General features: G+C 48.4%; 1 protein-coding gene across 5 annotated transcripts; it reads left to right on the top strand.

Moving 5' to 3' along the window:
- Positions 1–15,633: 15,633 nt before the first annotated feature.
- STING1 (stimulator of interferon response cGAMP interactor 1) lies at positions 15,634–21,326 on the top strand. Of its 5 annotated transcripts, XM_045445667.1 has the most exons (8): positions 15,634–15,850; positions 16,142–16,242; positions 16,750–16,976; positions 17,103–17,283; positions 17,535–17,643; positions 19,070–19,308; positions 20,025–20,211; positions 20,789–21,326. In XM_045445667.1, the coding sequence occupies exons 3-8, from the start codon at positions 16,750–16,752 to the stop codon at positions 20,977–20,979; spliced, it is 1,134 nt and encodes a 377-aa protein (XP_045301623.1). In that variant the 5' UTR covers positions 15,634–15,850; positions 16,142–16,242; the 3' UTR covers positions 20,980–21,326. The 5 variants fall into 5 exon arrangements, with proteins under 5 accessions (XP_045301623.1, XP_045301650.1, XP_045301613.1 ...); XM_045445694.1 differs by lacking the exon at positions 16,750–16,976 and having other exon boundaries at positions 15,710–15,850; XM_045445674.1 differs by lacking the exon at positions 15,634–15,850 and having other exon boundaries at positions 16,129–16,242.
- The last annotated feature ends 1,273 nt before the right edge of the window (positions 21,327–22,599 follow it).

The following is a 22,599-nucleotide window of genomic DNA, read 5'->3' as shown; positions in this document are numbered from 1 at the left end:
AAAGACCCCTGGGGAGGCCCTGGTTGGTGGGGAACTGGGACAGCATACAGGGAAGACGGAGTAGAGAAACTAACTGATTCCATGATTATTTTCTAGTTTCACAACCCAGGGCTCCCTAGGAATAGCTGCAAACCCAGGCTGGCTTCCTCTCCTCCTGACCACCCCTCTCCACCTCCTAGCAGTGTTATCTCCTAACTTGACCATTAAAATCTGACACTAAATAGGCCCATCTGTATTTTGGCAATATAGTAAAAAATGGGCTCCCTTGATCCAGCAAGTCTACACCCAGAAATGTGTTGTGAAATAGCTAAGAAGCCTAGCAAGGATTTTGTGATAAGGATGGTCCTCTCAGTGTTATTTATAAGCAGAAACTCAGGGCGCCTGGGTGCTTCAGTCAGTTAAGCGTCCAACTCTAGGTTTCAGCTCAGGTCATGATCCCACATTTTGTGTGTCTGAGCCTTGCATCGGGCTCAGCACTGACAGCACGGAGCCTGTTTAGGATTCTCTCTCTCCCTTTCTCTGTGCTGCTCCCCCATCCACTATCTCTCTCTCTCTCTCAAAAATATTAAAAAAAAAAAAAAAAGAGCGAGAGAAGCAGAAACAAGCTCTGAGTCTAATGCTTAGGTGATTGGCGCCACACACACACACACACACACACACACACACACACATGTCTCTCAAACACAACAGTCCAGCCATTACAAACTGTGCAGCAGAAGAAGGTTTTAGTGATAGGAGCAAATGTCCAGAATATGTTTTGTTAAAGTTTTCATATTTTTAAGGAAAATGATAAAATTTATTTGAAAAATTTCTTTTTGTTACATATCTATGGTTTCTAATTTATTTGTGAATGAGCATATATTTATCCTGTAATGAGAAGCAAAAGCCCACATTTGGCAAAACTTAGTTAGAGATGGGAGTTGATGGACTGGCTTTATATTTAGCCTCTGGATGAGTTCTTGTCTCCCTACGGCCCAATGAATTCCAGAATAAGAAACCCTAGCAGATCTAAAAGTTTGGGTCAAAAGAAAAGCAGTAGCAAGAAAGAAGACCCAAGCACTTCTGTGGTCCCTATTTTGATACTCTTTGGTATCAGCGGTTGTGTGTTTGATCAACTTGAGAGTTGGGGACACAACCTGACAGTGCCAAGGAGGGCTGGTAGCCCCTTCTCTTTCTCTGATTTGGATAACTGATGCTTTCTCATTCTCATGCAAACAGACCCCCAAGACAGGTCCTCAAGGAGCCCTTTTCCACCTGCTGGGCCCTTTGGTGTTCTCTGGCATCCTAAAGGTCTGGGCTACTTCCTCGAGAGGTGCATTCCACCATGTCTTTCTCCCATTGTTCACCCTTCCCTTTCCATTGTCCTCTGTTCAGGTGATGCACCCAGGCTACCTGTGAGGGGGAGGGGAGGATGCTTATCTCTACTCTGGGGTACTATGAATGATAACTACATAGATTTAATGAGGGTAGCTCATATTTGTTGGGAAGCTTGCAGAAGGCTTAGAGGATAAGCTGGACACTAGACTTTTGCATCTCCAACAGCCTCTTGGGTAAAAAAAAATTTTTAAGATTTTATTTTTTAAATAATCTCTACACCCAACATGGGGCTCGAACTCACAACCCCAAGATCAAGAGTCATGTCATGTTTAGCACTAAGCACTCTCACAGTAGCATCTGCTGTCTAGGCCTCTAAGCACTGCACCACACTGCACCACACTGCCTGTCCCCAGTTCACATACTCCTCCCACAGCACTTGTCACATCTTGTCTTCATGGCTTACTCATCTCTGCCATTAGACTATGAGTCCCAAGAGGGCAAAAATGACGCTATTCTATCTGTCCCATCTATTGACCATTACCCAGACCAAGGTCTGGAACACATATTAGTAAGTACTGGCGAAATACTCAGATGATTCAGAAGAGGTTTAACACTCTGTGTCCCTCACCTCTATGACATTGGCACCATTCAGGGGAGGCTTTGGGTAACCTGGTTTAGGAGGGGGGAGTGCTGAAGGACATTGGGTGTAAGCATTGGCTTATCAGGTTATTTACAGGGGTCTGCTGGGGTCCAGATTACCCACAGAGATTGCGGGTTCAGACCTCCATCAGTTTGCATTGTCCCAGATCTGGTTGGTCTCCTCACATGTGCTAGCCTCTGGTTTTCAGGGTACTAGATGTCAATAGGCAGGTGACTCGGGGGCATCCATTCCCACATCTGGAAAAGCCGCTTAAATAGGTGTGTAGCAATAGCCTTCAAGAAGCTATAAACCTGTTCTGTCTAGAGACCTGATTTGGTTCCTGGGGAAGTGGCCTCCTCAGGGCCTGGGCACCTGTTGGCCTAAAGGGTGGGGGAAACTTCTTTTCTTTGTTCCTTCTTCCTCTCTTCGCTTTTAATATTCCAGCTCAATCATTTCCGCAGCTATTTTTGTCCCTATAAGCACAGAGGGCTCAAACATATTTATAATTGTGACATATTGTTCCTTAGCCTTTCCATTTTGTTTCTGATAATGCCAGTTCTGGGCATCTTAAAACTTTGGGACCATTGGGAAGTATTTGACAGGAAGGCTTTTGAGATGGGTTTCAAAAGTGAGGAGAGAAAATGGGAAAAGTGTATTCAGGTCAAGGCACAGAGAATTCTATGATAAAACAACAAAGGATGTGGGGGAGGAAGAGATGGGAAATGACAGGAAATGAGACTGAAAGGGCCTTGTAGGCCAAGCTAAAAGTTTGGACTGGATCCTGAGGGCAGTCAGAAGCCATTGAAAAGTTTGGGTCAGTGAGTGTATTCCAACAACACAAAGAAATATTCAAATAGGTGATGTGTATCGACCACTTGATTTATAATGAAAAAGATGATTCTTTAGGGCTCCCAACAATCTTATGAGATGGTATTACTATTTCCATCTAATCTTAAGGGAATCTGGAGCAAAGGAAGATTGTTTGCTCAAGGTCAGAACTAGGAGCTGATTCTGGAGTCTCTTTACTTATGCTGGCAGATCGGAGAGAGGGCAGAGTTCAGGGAAGGGTTCTGGAGAAGGCAGAAAGGCCAACCACACTCCACAACTGCCTGGATGTGGGTGTGAGGATGGCAGGGATCTCAAGAATGGTGCCCAGGTTTCGGACCTGCGCACCCTGAGAAACGTGCAAAAACCCAATCTCTGGGCAAAAGCCCGGAGGGTGGTCCAGAGCCAGCCAGCCAATGGCCCTGGCTCCGAGGCTGACCGTTCTGGCAGGACAGGGCCAGACCTGTCGCCCAAGCTGTGCCGGAGCGGGAGGCGGAGGCGGAGGCGGAGCGGGAGGCGGAGGCGGAGGCTGAGGCGGAGCCGGAGCCGGGCGGGTCCTCCCGATCCTCCCGGAGAACAGAGCGCGGCAGGCGGGGCCGAGGACTGACGGGAGCAGTGCCACCTAGCGGAGGCCGGGGCCTTGGCACCCGCGCCCCATGAAGTCACCGGCCCCGAGGCATGCCGGGAATGGTAGAAGCCGGAGGAGGAGACCAAATGGATAGAGGAAGGGTATGAACCTAGCTGCAGTCTGGGCCCGTCTGACCTCTGTCCAACTGGGGACTCAGCGCGCACCCGAGTGTGGGGCGCTGGGGGTCCCCGATGTGCCGTACCTTCCCCACCCTTATCCTGTACGTCCACAGGCAGCAGGCACGCCCACCGTGGCCTGCCCCTCTCAGACCCCTCAGATTCCACATTGGATCCCTTCCTCCCTTCCTCACATTCCTCCAACTTGCCTTACCTAATTTTGGGTTCTCTCACCCATTCCCTTGTCCTCTGGCTGCTTACCTTCCCTTAGCTCACAGCCAAAGCATCATCGGGTCCTGTGGATGCTCTGGTTCCACCTCCTCTCCCAAATCCAGCCTCTTCTCTGTCCCCACTGCCTCTTTCTTGATTCAGGCCAACATCCACTCCAGGCTGGAAGGCCATCTCAGCCAGCAGTCCAGCTCTCTTGCACCCATTTTCCACATTGCAGATGGATCTTTGTAAAGATTCTCTAGTTCCCAGGATGAACGCTCTTCAGTGGCCTTCCTGTTCCTTTAGTATAAAGATGAAACTCGATTTGACCTACCAGCTTTTCACAGCATGGCTATGTGACCTCCAGCCCATCTTTCATAATGCCTTTCTCACATGTTGAGCCACAGTCCCACCTTTATCGAAATCACTAGTGGAGCTTGTTGACCAGGCGGACTCTGGCCCACCAAATCAGACTTCCTGGAAGTGTCACCCATGTTTAACAAGTCTCCGTTGGTTGACCCACTTCTTGCAGCTTCTGAAAAATGCCAGGTCTCTGTGCCCCCTGGCCTGTACACGGGTTCCCCCTGCCTAGAGAGTATACCTCTCTCATGTCCTTCTTTTTAAAAAAATTTTTTTTTCAACGTTTATTTATTTTTGGGACAGAGAGAGACAGAGCATGAACAGGGGAGGGGCAGAGAGAGAGGGAGACACAGAATCGGAAACAGGCTCCAGGCTCTGAGCCATCAGCCCAGAGCCCGACGCGGGGCTCGAACTCACGGACCGAGAGATCGTGACCTGGCTGAAGTCGGACGCTTAACCGACTGCGCCACCCAGGCGCCCCCCTCATGTCCTTCTGATTGAGTTTAAAGGTCACCTCTCTCCTGCCCTCTACAAGCCCTGGGCTTACTCCTAAAACAGCAGGGTTTTTTAAAGTTTATTTATTTATTTTTGAGAGCTGGGGGGTGGGTGGGGGGAGGACGAGTGGGAGAGGGACCGAGAGAGGGAGAGAAAGAATCCTAAGCAGGCTCTGCACTGTCAGTGCAGAGCCCAAAGTGGGGCTCAATCTCATGAAGTCTGAGATCATGACCTGAGCTGAAATCAAGAATCAGACACTTAACCGATTGAGCCACCCAAGCGTCCCATAAAAAGTAGCACTTATCGGGGCGCCTGGGTGGCTCAGTTGGTTAAGCGTCTGACTTCAGCTCAGGTCATGACCTCACGGTCCGTGAGTTCGAGCCCCGCGTCGGGCTCTGTGCTGACAGCTCAGAGCCTGGAGCCTGCTTCCGATTCTGAGTCTCCCTCTCTCTCTGACCCTCCCCCGTTCATGCTCTGTCTCTCTCTGTCTCAAAAATAAATAAACATTAAAAAAAAATTAAAAAAAAAAAAGTAGCACTTATGAAGTGGACTTTTGTTTGTCTGCTCCTTTGTTCCTCCAGCCAGAACATAAGCTCCAATAGCAAGGTGCCTGACACAGAGAAGGGACTCAATAAATACTGGTTGAATATTGAATGAATGAATATCTGGGAATACTCCTGTTCAAGACAACCCTAGGACCTGGCATGATGGTGTGAGAAAGAAGAACAACCCAGAATAAACCAGCCCTGAGGATGCAGAAGAGAGAGTGATTGGGGAGTGGGCCCTTCCATTTCCCCTCACACTACTACCCACAGGGGTCTCATTTAGGGGCACACACACGCCCCAAGGAAGCCAAGGAGAACCTGTGCCTGTATATCAGCTTTCTTCTCTGTGGCCCCATGGACCTATCCTTCCTCATCTGCTGGGGGTTTTGAGTCCCCCCCCTTTACTGTCCAGAACATCCAGGGATGGCATCTTTGTACCCCTGGCAGCACTTTGTCTTTTGTTTTTTGGCCCGTCAGTGAAATCCCAAGCCCACTCCATACCAATGATTCACTACAGCCTCAGGAATGAAAGCCAGAGAGGCAGCCTCAGACAGCAGGGTCAGCCCCTGCCCAGCCTGTAGGGAAGGCACTAAGGGAAACCAGCCATCAGGTGCCATCTAGAGCCAACACAGACCACTGCTGGGTCCTGGGTCTTCTCTGGGTACAGAGTCAAGGTACTCTAACTGCTGTCCTCAAAGATGTCTCCATCTAGTTGGGGGTTGTGGGAAGGACTTGAATTGGTTCTTAATTACAACGGCAACGGTAATAGCAGCTATGATTCTTATGGAATGCTTACCACATGCCAAACATTTGACATGCAGTGTCTCTCACACCTTAAACAATCCCTTTGCAGATTAGGAAACTGAGGCTCAGGGAGGTTAAGCCCATCCATACAGTTGAAGGGATGGGTATAAAGCAGAGAGGTTGAGAGGAGGGCTCTGAATGAGTCAGAAGGGGATACACTTTGGTTTGGGGGGGACAGTGGTGGCAGAGCTCCTCCCTTGGAAGGGGAGGCGCGTGTGAGAGTCAGCAACGGCAGATAAGCCCTGCTTGCCAGGCTAAGGAACTTGTACTTGTTTCTCTAGGCTCCACACCAACTGTTCCTTTCTTCTCTGTTTCTATCTTAGGTGGTCAAATGCCATGATTTGACCTAAGGAACTGAAGCTGGGGGTCCTGGCCCTGCTATAGTCCGGTTGCAGGGCCTCAGGCTGGTTCCTGCCCTCTCTGGGCCTCAGTGTCCTCTCTCTGAAAGGAGCCTGACTCAGGCACTTCTAACCCAGCCCAGAGGTCTCTATTCATAGCTCTAGAGCAAAATTAAGCTCAGATGCAGGAGCAGCTTTGGGTTAACTTTAGTCTTTTAGCCTTTTCTCCCAAATAGCCTTTTCCCCCACTTCACATGTGCCCCCAGGACACAGGACAGGCACAGAGGAGGGAGGAAGGAGATACAGCAAAGGCCTTTCTGTCTGTATATCTCTGAGTGGATCAATTGTCCAGATTTCTGCTGTTTTGGGTGGTCCTCCTGGTTAGGTCTCCAGACCCATACAGGCAATCTCTTCCTCCTCTTTACCATCTATATTCATTCATTCATTCATTCATTCATTCATTCATTCATTCATTCCTCAAACGTGAGGGCCTCGTCTGTACCAAGCATTGTAGAAGACCCTGAGATATAGCCATGAACCAGATGGACATGTAGGTGGTAGGACTGTCTCTCTCCTAGTCCAAATGGCCACCAGGTGTCACCAGTGCCAGCCACACAGCCTTTCATGGGTCTGAGAAAAGACGGGTTGGGATGAGAAAATGTGGATGGGTGAACCAGACCAGCTGTACTCAGTCTCCATCACAAGCAAGTTCTTCAAGTGGAAAAAACAAATTTACCTCCTTGCCCCTCCCCCACCAAAAGACACCCTCATGACTTCCTCAATAGCCCAGCTTGTCTGGGATCATAGGAACTCACACATTCTGTCCAGTATTCTCTCTGTAGCCCATCCCTCACAGAGAGCCCACCAGGCTTCTTGTAAACCCTTTTGGTGATCACAGCTCACCACCTCCTAGGCAGCCTATATTATTAGAAGATTCTTCCTGATTTGGAACCAAAATTAGGGGCACCTGGGTGGCTCAGTCGGTTAAGCAGCTGACTTCAGTTCAGGTCATGATCTCGCAGTTTGTGAGTTCAAGCCCTGCGTTGGGCTCTGTGCTGACAGCTCAGAACCTGGAGCCTGCTTCAGATTCTGTGTCTCCCTCTCTCCTCTGCTCCTCCCCCGCTCATGCTCTGTCTCTCTCTGTCTCTCAAAACTGAACAAACGTTAAAAAAAAATTAAAAAAAGAACCAAAATTTGATACTCACTTGGATTTGTCCTAGTTCTGCCTTCTACGGTTACAAAGAGGAAGGCTTTTCTGTCTTCTACAGCCCTTCAGACAGTTGAAGAGATTGCTCAGGTGTCCTGAGTTCATTTGTTTGTTCATCATTCATGACTGCATGCAGAGCATTTACCTTACGTCAGGCCTTGGGGCCACAGCAGAGAATAAGCAAGGTTGATGCTGCCCTCCAAGGCTTACAGACTGTACAAGAAACCAGCAACCGAACCAGCAGTAACAATAAAACATGCACAAGGCCAAATAGGAAAGATCTGGACTGACACAGAGCAGAAGGCAAGGCCCTCACCTAGCATGGGGTCTGAAAAGTCTTCCTGGGGAGATCTCTCTGTGGTCAGGCAAAGGAGAACAGCTTCAAGGCTGTTCAGATGTCAAAGTTTTAAAGAAAATTTGGGGGAAACAGTTGGGAGGGTTTTGCTCATGTCCTGAGCTTAGTCTGCTTGCCGGGAAATGCAGCATCATGCAGTGTCAGGGGGGAGGCTTGGTGCACAGTGCAGGGGACAGGAAGAGACATCTAGGCAGGGAGAGAGAGCATGGAGTGTCTGGGACACTGACAAGGCCGAGTCTTGTTGGAGTGCACAACTGAGGAAGGTGCTAGGAGACAAGGGCCCCCCAAAAGAAGGATGAGACAACTTCCAGCCCTTCAACAGCTTCTAGAAACCGGTGTCTAATGCCCAGCTCTGATCTGATGTGGGGTCTGGGAGATCCACAAGGTCACATTCCTTGATGCAGATACTACATTCCCATGAACACAGGCCAGGGAGGCAGCAGCCTTTTGATGGCAAGTCGAAGTGCACCTGAGGTCCTTTAAAGCCCTTAGGATGCTTCACTCAAACTGCTAGAAGGCCAGAGTGTGCCCATGTAAGGATCATGCAGCTGAGTTAATGAACTTCAGACTGAGCTGTTTTTCTTTCTTTCTTTCTTTTCTTTCTTTTCTTTCTTTCTTTCTTTCTTTCTTTCTTTCTTTCTTTCTTTCTTTCTTTCTTTCTTTCTTTCTTTCTTTCTTTCTTTCTTCTTTCTTTCTTTCTTTCTTTCTCTTTCTTTCTTTTTTTTCTTTCTTTCTTTCTTTCTCTTTTTTTCTTTCTTTCTTTCCTTCTTTCTTTCTTTCTTAGCTGTTTTTCCATTGTTCTATGGCTCATTTCTTTCTCAGTTTTGATTACTCAAACAATATGTGTTCATTTCAGTAAACATTTCTTTTTTTTTTTTTTTAATTTTTTTTTTCAACGTTTATTTATTTTTGGGACAGAGAGAGACAGAGCATGAACGGGGGAGGGGCAGAGAGAGAGGGAGACACAGAATCGGAAACAGCCTCCAGGCTCTGAGCCATCAGCCCAGAGCCCGACGCGGGGCTCGAACTCCCGGACCGCGAGATCGTGACCTGGCTGAAGTCGGACGCTTAACCGACTGCGCCACCCAGGCGCCCCTCAGTAAACATTTCTAAATAAAATAAACAAAATGAAAATCGAAAATTACCTTGTATTATTGTATTTATTGTTGTGTAACAAATTACCTCCAAACTTAGTAGCTTCAAACAACAAACACTGATTATATCACAGTTTCTCAGATTCAGGAATTTTGGAGTGAGTGGATTAATTGGGTGGTTCTGGCTCAGGATTTCTCATGAGATTGCAAATCAGGATGTCAGCCAGAGCTGCCATGATCTAAGGCTTGACCAGGGCTGGGGGTTTCACTGACAAGGTTGCCTATTTGTGCGCCAGACAAGATGTTGCTGGTTGTTGGTAGGAGGCCTTGAAGCTCACAACTCAGACGTCTCCATAGCTGCGTGAGTATCTTATGACATGGTGGCTGACTGTCCTCAGAACAAGTGATCCAAGAAAGAGAATAAAGAAGAGGCCACATTGACTTTTGGTCTAGTTAGTCCCATGCTTGGGAGGGGATTAGTCTCCACCTTTTGAAGGGAGGAATATCAAAGATTTGTGGATATCTCTTTAAACCTCCAGGTACCCCAAATCTCCTTCCAAAGTAACCATTATGAACATTATGTTGTATTTACAACCAGAGTTTTTCTCGTGCAAATATCCATATCTACTTTAAAAAATAAAGGGGCGCCTGGGTGGCTCAGTCGGTTAAGCGTCCGACTTCAGCCAGGTCACGATCTCGCGGTCCGTGAGTTCGAGCCCCGCGTCAGGCTCTGGGCTGATGGCTCAGAGCCTGGAGCCTGTTTCCGATTCTGTGTCTCCCTCTCTCTCTGCCCCTCCCCCGTTCATGCTCTGTCTCTCTCTGTCCCAAAAATAAACGTTGAAAAAAAAAATTAAAAAAATAAATAAATAAATAAAAAATAAAAATGGGATCATAATACAAATATTGTGGTTTACTGCTATTTTATTTAATGTCTGAATAGGTAATAATGCACACAATATAAAATTTAAAAGGTACAAAAGCACATAATGACATGCAGCTGCAAGTGAGTCTCCCTCTCTCACTTGTGCCCACTCAGTGGCCCTCCTTGAAGTTCACCACCTTCACCATCTTCTTACAAATGTATATGCACAGCTACCGTGTTGTTTCCACATTCACTGTTCTGCAGTGTGCTCTTTCACCTCACTATAATCTCTCAGATATTTCCATATCAGTTCATAAGGAGAGGACTCAATTTTTTTTTTTTTTTAGTGTTTATTTATTTTTGAGAGAGAAAGAGAGAGAGAGAGAGAGAGAGAGAGAGAGAGAGCGAGAGCTGGGGAGGTGCAGAGAGGGAGATACAGAATCCGCAGCAGGCTCCAGGCTTCGAGCTGTCAGCACAGAGCCCGACGCCGGGCTCAAACTCACACACAAACTGTGGGATCATGACCTGAGCTGAAGTCAGATGCTTAACAGACTGAGCCCCTCAGGGAGCTGCTTCAGTTTTTAAAGAGCCATAGAGTATTTATTGAGTGGAGGCACCAGAGTTTACTTAATATGAACTATTTGTAACCAGTTCTGTGACTTCAAAGTATCCTCTAAGCGTCCCTCAGTGTCAGCAAATGTACATTATTTGTTGCAGCTGCTTACCCTGCCGCTCTAATGCATGTACCATCATTATTTTAACGGATCCCGTGGTGTTGAAAGTTTGGGTTGTTACCTAGTTGCTCATTTTTCTCTATTTTGCTTCTAAAGCAAACAGCCTACATCTAGTGAGCCTTTTGGTACTGTCCATCAGAAGCTCGAAAAATACACTTAATCTTTGACCCCTCAATCCCACTTCTGAGAATCGCTCCTAATAATCAGAAAAGAAAGCGCACAAAGATGCACCTCCTTATGTTCATTGCAAAGTTTCTTAGAGAAAAATTTTAAAGAATCTAAGGGCCCGATAACAGGTGGCTGCTTCAATCCTGATTCATAATTCTATACTAAAGAATACTGGGCACACACCAAAAATTATGATGTGACTTTATTTTTATTGACCCACAAATATGCCTATGATATGTTCCTTAGTGAAAAAGCAGAATAGAGGGGTGCCTGGGGGGCTCAGTTGGTTAAGTTTTCAATGCTTGATTTCGGCTCAGGTCCTGATCTCACGGTTCAGAGACTGAGCTTTGCATCAGACTCTGCGCTGACAGTCTGGAGCCTGCTTGGGATTCTCTCTCCCCCTCTCTCTCTCTGCCCCTACTCCAACACTGCATGCTGTCTCTCTAAATAAATAAACACAAACATTAAGGAAAAAAAAAAAAAGAGATGGTAATACTCCTCAAATTGACCTATAGATTCAGTGCAACCCTTGTCAAAATTTCAGCTGGCATCCTTGCAGAAGTTGACAAGGTGATCCTAAAATTCATATGGAAATTTATGGGTCCCAGAATAGCCAAAATAACCTTGAAAAAGAAGATCAAAGTTGGAGGATTCATACTTCCTGATTTCAAAACTTACTACAAAGCTATAGTAATCAAGATGGTATGAACTGGCATAAGGATAGACTTCCAGATCAATGGAAAAGAACTGAGAATTCACAAAAAAAATCTCACATTCCTGGTCGATTGATTTTTGCCAATGGTGCCAAAACAATTCAATGGAGAAAGATAGTCTTATCAACAAATGGTGCTGGGACAACTGGATATCTACATGCAAAAGAATGACTGTGACCCCCTCACTCAAACCACATCCAAAAAATTCAAAATGGACCAAAGACCTAAATGTAAGAGCCAAAACTATTAAATTCTTAGAAGGAAACATAGGTTTGAATCTTCATTGTTGTTTTTAAAAATTTTTTTCTTAATGTTTATTTATTTTTGACAGAGAGAGAAAGAGAGGCAGGGCAAGGGGCAGAGAGAGAAGGGAACAGAGGATCCAAAGCGGGCTCTGTGCTGACAGCCCAAATCAGGGCTTGAACTCACAAACCATGAGATCATGACCTGAGCTGAAGCCATATGCTTAGCCAACTGAGCTACCCAGGTGCTCATAGGTTTGAACCTTGGTGACCTTGATGAGGCAATGGCTTCTTAGATATAGTACCAAAGGGACAAGTGACAAAAGAAAAGATAGATATTTAGATTTCGTCAAAGTTAATAACTTTGTGATATAAGGACACCACTAAGAAAGTGAAAAGACAACCCATAGAATAGGGGAAAATTTCTGCAAAGCACATATCTGAAAAGGGACTTGCATCTAGAATATATAAATAACTCTTATGATAATTACAATAATACATTATTATTATAATTAAAAGACCAACAACCTAATTTTAAAAATGGGCAAAGGATATGAATAGACATTTCTTGCAAAAGATATACGATGGCAATAAACACATAAAAGGATGCTCAACATCATTAGCCATCAGGGAAATGTAAATCAAAACCATAACGAGATACTACTTCACACCTACTAGGATGGCTATAATCAAAAAGATAGATAAGAAACAAGTATAGGCTAGAATGTAGAGAAATTAGAACCCTCATGCATTGCTGGTGGGAATGCAAAATAGCACAGCCGCTTTGGAAACTCGTCTGCTGGTTCTTCAAAAAGTTAAACATAGAGTTACCATATGACCCCATGTCGTCCTTATCCTAGCAGGATTCCGGGACCTTTCCACATGAAAGGGATTGTGTGGGCAACCTCAGAAGCCAGAGGCCTTCCAATCCCACTCACACTCTGTCCCAGGCTCAGGGTCCCCTGAATGAGTGTTTAGGGGTTTATTTCTCTCCCAGGAACACTGATGACAAGGTCCATGGGAACTGTAACGGGGCTAGAAATAGAAACACATAGTGCCGGCCCAGACAAGCACTTGTGGAGTGTCTGGAGGGAAGAAGCGACTACCAGGAAGTGAGGGAGGAGGCCCTAAGAGAAGGGCGACTGTGGAACAGAATGCTGCTCTCTGCAACACTGGCCTGAGGGCAGCAACCTGTGAGCCAGGCAGCCTGCAACTTGGGCCTAACTTCCCCACTTTGACCCTTGGCTTCCGCCTTGGATGCCAGATGGTCAGCCCAGAAGAGCTTCGAGGTCTCTGTCTGTCAGAACAGAGGAAGTGGTGAGGAAGATCCCGTGCATACAGCTGTTGTGACACGCTGTAGGCCCCGAGGCCCCAGTCACAGACCCATTCTCCCATCCCCTTCTTACACCACTGACCCTGTTATGGGTTGAATTGTGTCCTCCAAAAAGATATGTTGAAGTCTTAACCTCCCAATACCTGGAAGATAGTGTCCTTGCAGATGTAATCAAGTTAGGATGAAGTCATCAGGGTGGGCCCCATCCAACAGGACTGGTGTCCTTATAAGAGGAGACGCAAGGTGAAGACAGAGGCACACGGGTGAAGAATACCCTGTGACAGAGGCAGAGACTGAATGGTTGCAGCTGCAAACCGAGGAATGCCCGGACGGCGGGTGGGTGGGTGGGGCACCGGAAGGGGGCAGAGGCAAGAAAAGATCCTTATCTAGAGACTTCAGAGGAAGCATGGCCCTGCCATTGCACACTTCCAGCTTCTAGAACTGTGAATAAATTTCTGTTTAACAAATTTCTGTCTTTTGGGGGTGCCTGGGTGGCTCAGCTGATTAAACATCTGACTCTTGATTTCAGTTCAGTTCAAGATCTCACGGTTTGGGTGATGGAGCCCTGCATCGGGCTCTGCGCTGACAGTGTAAAGCCTACTTAGGATTCTCTCTCTCCCTCTCTCTCTCTCTGTCCCTCCCCTGCTCAGACCCTCTCTTTCTCTCTCTCAATAAATAAAAAAATAAATAAAATTTAAAAAACTTTTGTTGTTGTTCTAAGCCACCACATTTATAGTGCTTCGATACAGTAGCCCTAGGAAACTAATTCAGAACCCCAACACGATCTCGTGCTCCAGCTACGCCAGCCATCTCTCTGTTCTTCCATGGACCAAAGTCTTGCCCACCCCAGGGCTTTCGCACCAGCTGCTCTATCAGAATGCTCTTCACCGGCACTCCTCTCCACCACTCTTCCCTTGCTCCTTCCAAGCTCAGCTGAAATGGCATTTCTTCTTGGAAGTCTAGATTTGGGTATTCCAGGTTCCCTTCAGAAAAAGAACAGAAGCCCACCCTCCCCCTGTGCAGCTGTAGTTAATCGCTGGTGCAGTTGCATAAGACCCACTGCCTTGCCCTGCTGTGCATGTCACGACAACAGGACCAGGCCTGACATATGCTCCAGCAATCCTATCCCATAGGCCCTGAGGCAATGCTGGGATTTTTTCCTTTTAAAGCATACTCGAAGCAGGAAACAACCAATACATGTTCCACATTGGGAAAAGAAACCCAAGTAAACATAATGAGCAAACAGGGAAAAATACACTAAAAATCACCTACATTCCTACTGTATAGAGTAATCATTGTTAGCATTTTGAACTATGTGCTTCCACACATTTTGTCATGCAAAGTAAGTTTCTTAAAATGCGATTAACTGTCCTGTATGCTGCTTTTTTCCAGTAAGAAATATATAATAAGCCTGTTTCAGGGTCAATAAATACAAAATTACATCATCATTTTTAGAGGCTGCCCAACCTTCTACTGTAAGGTGAATCACAATTTAGTTAACAAGTCCTCAACTGTTGGGCATTTAGATAACTTTCAGTTTTTCTCCGTGTAAACAACACTGCTATGAACATCTGAAAAAAAATGGGCATTTTTGTGCGCTTGTCTGATTATTCCTTGACAAAGGGTTCCTGGAAGTGGATTGCTACGTCCACAATCACACATGTTTTTTAAGGCTTATGATGCATAGTGCCAACCTGGCCTATCAAATGGAGGAACTTCCTCCAGCAGAAGGGGTGGGATGAAGAACAGGTGCAGGGGAAGCGATGACTGGTGTGGAGGCGCAGAGCTGGCGGCGGGTGACCCCTGGGAGGGGTGGGTCTTGGGCAGCCTGGGGGAACAGGTTGCTGGGCACAGCTGACTCTTGGGACAGGTGTGAAGCTGTGCTCTGGGAGGGCTCTGCTCAGGCCTTCTTCTGGGCACCCTTCATTTTCTTTGGTTTTGAAGCAGCTGAGTCCTTGCTCGCCTCACGGGGCCCCTTTGTGAGCCACTTACAGGGAAGAGAAGGTTTAAGGAATTCCTCCATTTGTAGGAAGTGATTTTCACAAACAAGAGTTTTTAGGAAACCTCCTTGTTCCTGGGAGGCCAGTGTCATGTATGAATGTGGGGTGTCATCTTGTTTCCGGTTGCGATGTGGGGAAGGGTCCAGGCGCAGACTCTCTGACCTGGGCAAGAATACACTGCTGCCCCTCTGTGGGTGCCCCCCAATCCCACTCCTGAGGTCTGCGCCATCCTCAATCAAATCAGCTTATCTGTTTGCGAGAGAGCAGCCCTGAGAGACTCCCTCTGCCACCCCAGGGGAAATCTTAAGCATGAAACTTGGTCCTGGTCAATCTTCTATCCCTTCTCATGAAATCAAGGCACAGAGCAAGCAATTCACCACACTGAGCCTCAGATTACCCGTCTGCAAAATGGGGAATAGTATTATACCTACCTGACAGGGTTGCTCAGTGGATTAAGTAAATAATATATGTAACACTTAGCATAATATCTGGTGTGTGGTGAATACCTTATGATGGTGATGATGTTGATGAGGTTCCACTTGACTGCTTTTGTGGCTGGAACTGCAGGGTTCTCTCTGAGAAGTCATAGGCGTGGCTGCTTCCTGTGGAGAGCCAAAACTCCACTCCCCTGTGGGCTTTCTGCTGCCATAAAGCCCTTTACTAGAAAGGCTGTCATTACGGGAAATAACTGTTCATTCTCCCCACCTCCTTCCTGATATCACAGTCTTCAGAAAAAGAGGATCTGCATCTGGAAATCAGAATAAAAATAATCAGGCAGGGCAGCATGGTGTAGTGCGTCTGGGAGTGTCAGTCTGGGGCCTAGCCCCAGCTGAGGTCTCTGCAGGTCTGGAGTCCTGCCTGGGTGTTGGTAGAGGGTGTTTGATCATGAGGGCTCGAGGTGGTCAGTGTTGTGGCCACGGGGGACTGTAACGGGTTTGTGCACACCTTCGGTTCGGGGGTAGCAAAGGGCAATGGAACAAGGGCCTTTGCAAGCTTGCTTCCCCATGTCAAGACTGGGGCATGGCTTATTGGGGCCCTTCCTCCTTCCCTGGGGAGCCGGAAATACCCTCCTCCCCTAAGCTGTGGTCTGGCAAGACGCCAGGGCTGGAGCGCTGTGGAAAAAGTTATGATTGGTTTTTAATGTTTCGTTTTCAGGCTGTACCCAGAAAGGCTGGCCTTTATTGCTGGGAGCCATTTCACCGGGCTTTCTTTCCCTGTCATCTTCCAGAAACAGCCCGGGGTTTCGGAGATAGAAGGTAGGTAGGATCAGGAGCAGTGGAGCAAGGGCCCCGAGGCTGAGGCCCCCGAGAGCCAGAGCTGGGTAGAAGTCTTCTGGCTGCCCTGCCTGCACCCCTTGAACTGCGGTGTCACCTTTGCTGACTAAAGTCTTCCCTGGGGTGGATTTTGGAAAGAGGGAAGTCCAGGTCCCCAACAGTCTCTAGGTGGGTGGCACCTCACAGGACACTTTCAGGTCTGGGTCTGGGATGGTTGCTGCTTTCTTTCTTCACTACTCCTGTGGTGTCACAGGGTTGGGTATGGTGTGTGTGTTGCCGGGGTGGGGGGGCACATGTACTTGTCTTCCTGCTCTGTTTTCAACAAGTCTCTCCTAGACTGGAGCTCTGGGATGTTGTATGTCCGGCCTGTCCTAGAGGCTTCTCAAAGAGCAGCCTCTGGCTCTGGCTGGGCACCAGGGAGAAAGCAAGCTATCCCAAAGCGGTAGGGGAGTGAGAGGGTAACAACAGTAGGTTTCTTGGTGCCCACAGATGCCCCGCACTGGCCTGCACCCATCCATCCCGAGGCCCAGGGGCATGGGGGCCCAGAAGGCGGCTTTGGTCCTGTTGGCAGTCTGCCTGGCAGCCCTTTGGAGGCTGGGGGAGTCCCCGGACCATACTCTCCGATGGCTGGTGCTCCACCTGGCCTCCCTGCAGCTGGGACTGCTGTTCACGGGGGTCTGCCATCTGACTGAGGAGCTGTGTCACCTCCACTCCAGGTGACTCTATTACCCGTGGTGACTGGGCACCCAATGTGTCTCACTCCCTTGACCCCCGACCCTGCCTCTCCTTGAATCTCTCTGGCTGAGCTGGGCTGGAGCCTGGGGCTTGACTGTCACCTGCAGGTACCAGGGCAGCTACTGGAGAGCTATGAAGGCTTGCCTGGGCAGCCCCGTTCGCAGTGGGGCCCTGCTGCTGCTGTCCTGTTATTTCTACAGCACCCTCCCCAGCACAGACCTGCCCTTCACTTGGATGCTTGCCCTCCTGGGCCTCTCACAGGCATTGAACATCCTCCTGGACCTCCAGGTAAGACACAGAGAGAGGTGGAGGGTGTAGCCGAATGGAGGCTGCAGCTAGTATGACCTACTCTGACCTCAGCACTGGGAGTGGGATTAGTTTAGAGGTTGGTCCTTAGAGTAGAGCCTATAAGGTCTGCAACAGTGGGTCCAGCGATGGCAGAGAAGGAAGTAAGTTGGCAGCAGATTGGGAAATCTTCTTGAGGAGGAGGGCTCCAGTTACCCTTCACGGAGGCCTCCTTGCCCTGTACTGCTGTCTAGGGCCTAGCCCCAGCTGAGGTCTCTGCAGTCTGTGAAAAAAAGAATTTCAACGTGGCCCATGGGCTGGCATGGTCATATTACATTGGGTACCTGCGGCTGATCCTGCCAGGTGAGTCATTCTCTATGCCCCTCTCTCTAGGTCTCTAAGACATACAATTAGACATAAAACCTCTTGTGTTTCTAGAACTTGCTGTATTTTTCAAAGACTTTTTATTCCTAACAAATCATTTGATTCCCAGAGCAATTTTGTAGGTATGAAGGATGTTATTATGCCAGATTTACAGGAAGGAGTATGGCACTTAGAGCCATACTCCTTCTCCCTTGTTAACCATGGGAAAAGTGATTTCTCCCTCATTAACCATGAATTCTTCCAGTGAATATTTACTGCATGCTTTGTGTCCTTCATGTGCATTTTGCCTTTTAATTCATACCCTGTGGGCAACGAATAACCAACATCCCTGTTTTATTTTATCTTATTTTTTTAATGTTTATTTATTTATTTATTTTATTAAAAAAAATTTTTTTTTCAACGTTTATTTTTTGGGGGACAGAGAGAGACAGAGCATGAACGGGGGAGGGGCAGAGAGAGAGGGAGACACAGAATCGGAAACAGGCTCCAGGCTCTGAGCCATCAGCCCAGAGCCTGACGCGGGGCTCGAACTCACGGACCGCGAGATCGTGACCTGGCTGAAGTCGGACGCTTAACCGACTGCGCCACCCAGGCGCCCCAATGTTTATTTATTTTTGAGAGACACAGTGACAGAGTGAGATCAGGGAAGGAGCAGAGAGAGAGGGAGACACAGAATCCGAAGCAGGCTCCAGGCTCCAAGCTGTCAGCATAGAGTCTGATATGGGGCTCAAACCCACGAACTGTGAGATCATGACCTGAGTTGAAGTCAGACACTTAACCGACTGAGCCACCCAGGCGCCTGCAACATTCTTATCTCTTTCTTAGAGATAAGAAAATTGTGGTTCTTCGAGGTGAAGAGACTTCTCCAAAGTCACATGGCTTAGTGAGAGGAGGAGACAGGATTTGAACCCAGGTCTGTCCAGAGCCTGGACGCTTGACCTCTCCACTGTGAGCCCATGTGTCAGGTCTTATTTCTTCTGACTTGCTGGCCCAGACCACAGTTCTCCCGTATCTCACTGCTATCTGCCCTTGTCACCAGGGCTTCTGCTAGGAAACACGTCTAGAGATAGGGCCAGACTCCGTGCAGCTGGAAATGCTGGCAATGTAACCTCCCAGGGCTCTTCCTGCCTCTCAAAGCCCTAAAAGCTGTGGTGGGAAGGAGTGGGGCAGGCCCAGAAATCTGGACAAAGGACAAGTGAGGCGAGAGAGAGGTGGTGGGGGTGGAGGGAGAGAAGGAAAGGCTTCCTGAATGCTCCACCCCTCCTGGTTCCTACACAATGCAAGTGGACTGGACCCTTCGTTCTCTTGAACCCGCACATTGAGGGAACAAATGACCTGGTCTCTATCCCGGGTCAGGTGGCAGACAGCGTTAGTAGGAATGACCTCTCGGGCCTTTCCACCCCAGGGCTCCCGGCCCGGGTACTCACATGCAATCAGCTGCACAACAACATACTACGGGGCACAGGGAGCCATCGGCTGCACATCCTTTTCCCACTGGACTGTGGAATGCCTGATGACATGAGTGTGGCTGACCCCAACATTCGCTTCCTGTATGAGCTGCCCCAGCAAAGCGCTGACCGTGCTGGCATCAAGGGCCGGGTTTACACCAACAGCGTCTATGCACTTCTGGAAAACGGGCAACAGGTGAGTGTGCAGTGAGGTGGGTGCTGCTAAGGAGGAGTCAGGCCCAGAGCACCAGAATTCTGACCGCTGGCCAAGCACTGATAAAAATTCACTGCCTTTCTCTGAGCCTCAATTTCTCCAGTTGGTGCCAAGATTCAGCTCTGAATGGTGACAATGATAAGTAACCCTTATTTAGCACTTACTGCATACCAGATGATATTCATGTGACCGCCTCATTTAACCCTCACTGCCACCTTGTGAGGTAAGGATGGTTATGACCCCTACTTTACAGATAAGGAAACTGAGACTCAGAGAACCAGCAAGACAGTGGATGATTTCAACCTGAGTATACCTTGCACTTGACCATAGAGCTGTCCTAGATGAGGTTTTGAAAATGTCTGAAAGATTTCACATAGATTGAGGGAAACCAAGAACAGGTTGAACCCCAGGGCCCAGCTCCCAAATTCGTTTCCAGCTGGAGCAGTTGACAGCAGGTGACTTGATGGGCCTTGCCCTGGGATCTGAGGGGGTGGGTCTGTGAAGGATAAATTTAGCAAAGTCCTGGTCCTGATTTTAGGAGCAAAGACCACCAGACAGCATAGATCCCATCAGGGTAACCTCCTCCCAGTGCTCCATCTCTACAGGCTGAGGGAGGGGGGCCCCAGTAGTGGCACTAGGGTCCAGAGTCTGTCTGCCTGGGCCCTGGTTGAGTCTTGTATTCCTCTCACCTCCTCCAGGCAGGCATCTGTGTTCTGGAGTACGCCACCCCCTTGCAGACCCTTTTTGCCATGTCACAGGATGGCCGAGCTGGCTTTAGCCGGGAGGATCGGCTTGAGCAGGCCAAACTCTTCTGCCGAATACTTGAAGACATCCTGGCAGACACCCCTGAGTGTCAGAACAACTGCCGCCTCATTGTCTACCAGGGTGAGGGGTTGATAAGCTATAGGGCAGGAAGAGTCAGGTGTCCTGAAGGGTTAGAAATAGATACGACAGCACCAGGTCCTGGGCCTTCCCAAGTGGTCAAGGCATTCAAGCCCTGCATTCTTCCTCCCTGGGAGAGGTCCTACCTCTCCACCTAGGGCACTCAACTGCTTTCTGAGGTGTTCAGCTATTTGTCCTGGGTGGAGTGTAAAGAGATGGGTTCTAGGGGCGCCTCACTTCATCTAGGGATGCCAGAAGAAGCAGAAGAGCCCCAGGTCAGGAGCAAAGACATCGGGGCTGCAGCCTCAGCTCTGCTACTGCATCACTGTGTGACTTTGACAGGTCCCTGCCCCTCTCTGTGCATCATCTTGAAAACTGGGAAGGTGGAATTCTGTTATCTCTAAAACCACTTCTAGCTCTAGAATTCCATGAAACTCTAGCCCCAGAGTCTAGTGAAGGGGAGGGGGTGCTGGGATGTGCGGGAGAAGAAGGTTTGGAGGATCTGCCCAGCAGTCCTCAGGGTATGTTAAAATGAGAACATATGAGGTCTTCATCCACACCTTCTCCATCCCTGTTCCAGAACCTGCAGAGGGAAGCAACTTCTCCCTGTCACAGGAGATTCTCCGGCACCTTCGGCAGGAGGAAAGGGAGGTCACTGTGGGCAGTGTGGGGACCTCAATGGTACGCAATCCCTCTGTGCTGTCCCAAGAGCCCAATCTCCTCATCAGTGGCATGGAACAGCCCCTCCCACTCCGTACAGATGTCTTCTGAAGCCCAGGGTTACCTGGTCTGCACTCCCAATGCTCCCCAAGATTCTGGATTCCCAAGACTCCAGATTGAGGAGCTTTCTTCAGCAGCTGAATGGCCAGAAGAACCATTTCTTCCCACAAGGACCCTCTCAGAGATGGTCCCTGAACTTAACATCTCAAGATGAATCCTATGACCTTGGGCAAGTTATTTTGCCTCTCTGAACCTCAGTGTGCTCATCTAAATAGGATTATAATCATTGCCCTACCTACCTCACAGGGTTGTTGTGAGGACTATGACTGTCTGGAACTTTTTTGTAAACTCTAAATGCCAGGTAAACTTAAGGGACACATCAGGTGTCTTCCGCTGGACCTTCTAGACTGTCTCTCTATCCCTCTCTGCCTCCTCTTCCCTGGGATGGCATCACCAGGGTCGCTTGCTCTCTGGATTCTGTTCATGCTCAATCCATGAAGAGCCCCACTAGGGGAACAGAGGGAAGGAGGAGGGTGATATAGGGGTAGTTACTCCCCCAGATCCCTCCCTGCAGTATCAAGATCACTATGGGTTCTCTGCATCTTTGACATAAAGTCACGGCTCTGCCATGCTCTCAGTAGCCCTGTCTATCCCCAGGTTCCATTACCTGCCCCTTCCCCATGCTGCTCAGGCCTACCAGGTCCTGGTAATGTCCACTTGTGGCTTCCTTATACCTGCCCTTTCTAAACAGCTCCCCTTTGGGGCACCTGGGTGGCTTAGTCAGTTGAGCGTCCCACTTTGGCTCAGGTCATGATCTCACGGCTCGTAAGTTCGAGCCCCATGTCTGGCTCTGTGCTAACAGCTCAGAGCCTGGAGCCTGCTTCAGATTCTGTATCCCTCTCTCACTCTGCCTGTCCCCTGCTCATGCTCTGTCTCTCTCATGCTCAAGAAAAAATAAGCATTAAAAAAAAATAAAACTATGTCTAACAGCTCCCCTTTTAAACACTCCTCAGATTATCAATTTGAGCATGCCATTTTTCTCTGGCTGGACTCTGATACAAGCGATTGGCATTTACTGTCTGAAATGTCCAAATCCACTTGCACAGACGTACTTCCTTATACCCCTCCTTATTCTAGGACAGGACAGAGTATCATTTCACCGTGAACAGAGCCCAGCAGTCAGGCTGAGGGTGTAGAAGGTAGCGCACCCCATGGCATCTGCCTGCCCTTTCATGGCCCTTGTCCCCAGTGGGAGGCTTGGGGAATACAGAGCGTCCTGAGCAGGTGTGCAGATGCCATGAAGGGTACACAGCTGGATCCCAGGCAAGGGGCTGCTCAAAGGAGCTGGGGGCACTGAATGAATGTCCCCAGATGATAGAGCCTGCAAAGGGATAAAGGGTGGGGGGAGAAGAGCGTTTGTGTGTGGAGATGGGATACACTCTGGGGGACCTTGGACAACACAGCCAAGCACCTGCTGTATCTTATGCCATCACTGTTAAAACTGAGCCATTGTAACAACACAGTAGTGGCAAAATTGCCCCTATCTGGGAAGACAGGCAGCCCATTTCTACCTGTTCCATCTGTTCTACCCAGGACTTGTTCCCTACCTCTCACCTCTGTTTGTTGTTGTTGTTGTTGTTGTTGTTGTTAATTTTTTAAATTAATCTCTAC

Source organism: Leopardus geoffroyi, chromosome A1 (genome assembly GCF_018350155.1).
Source record: "Leopardus geoffroyi isolate Oge1 chromosome A1, O.geoffroyi_Oge1_pat1.0, whole genome shotgun sequence".
NCBI classification, from domain to species: domain Eukaryota; kingdom Metazoa; phylum Chordata; class Mammalia; order Carnivora; family Felidae; genus Leopardus; species Leopardus geoffroyi.
This window is presented reverse-complemented; position numbering and strand designations above follow the sequence as displayed.

What these genes read in the sequence shown, in the direction of transcription:
- STING1 (XM_045445657.1), top strand. Translation starts at nt 16,007, where the DNA reads ATGGCTTATTGGGGCCCTTCCTCCTTCCCTGGGGAGCCGGAAATACCC. An exon ending in TTCTGGAAAACGGGCAACAG is followed by an intron (nt 19,309 to 20,024) that starts GTGAGTGTGCAG and finishes CACCTCCTCCAG; the next exon opens with GCAGGCATCTGTGTTCTGGA. An exon ending in CCGCCTCATTGTCTACCAGG is followed by an intron (nt 20,212 to 20,788) that starts GTGAGGGGTTGA and finishes TCCCTGTTCCAG; the next exon opens with AACCTGCAGAGGGAAGCAAC.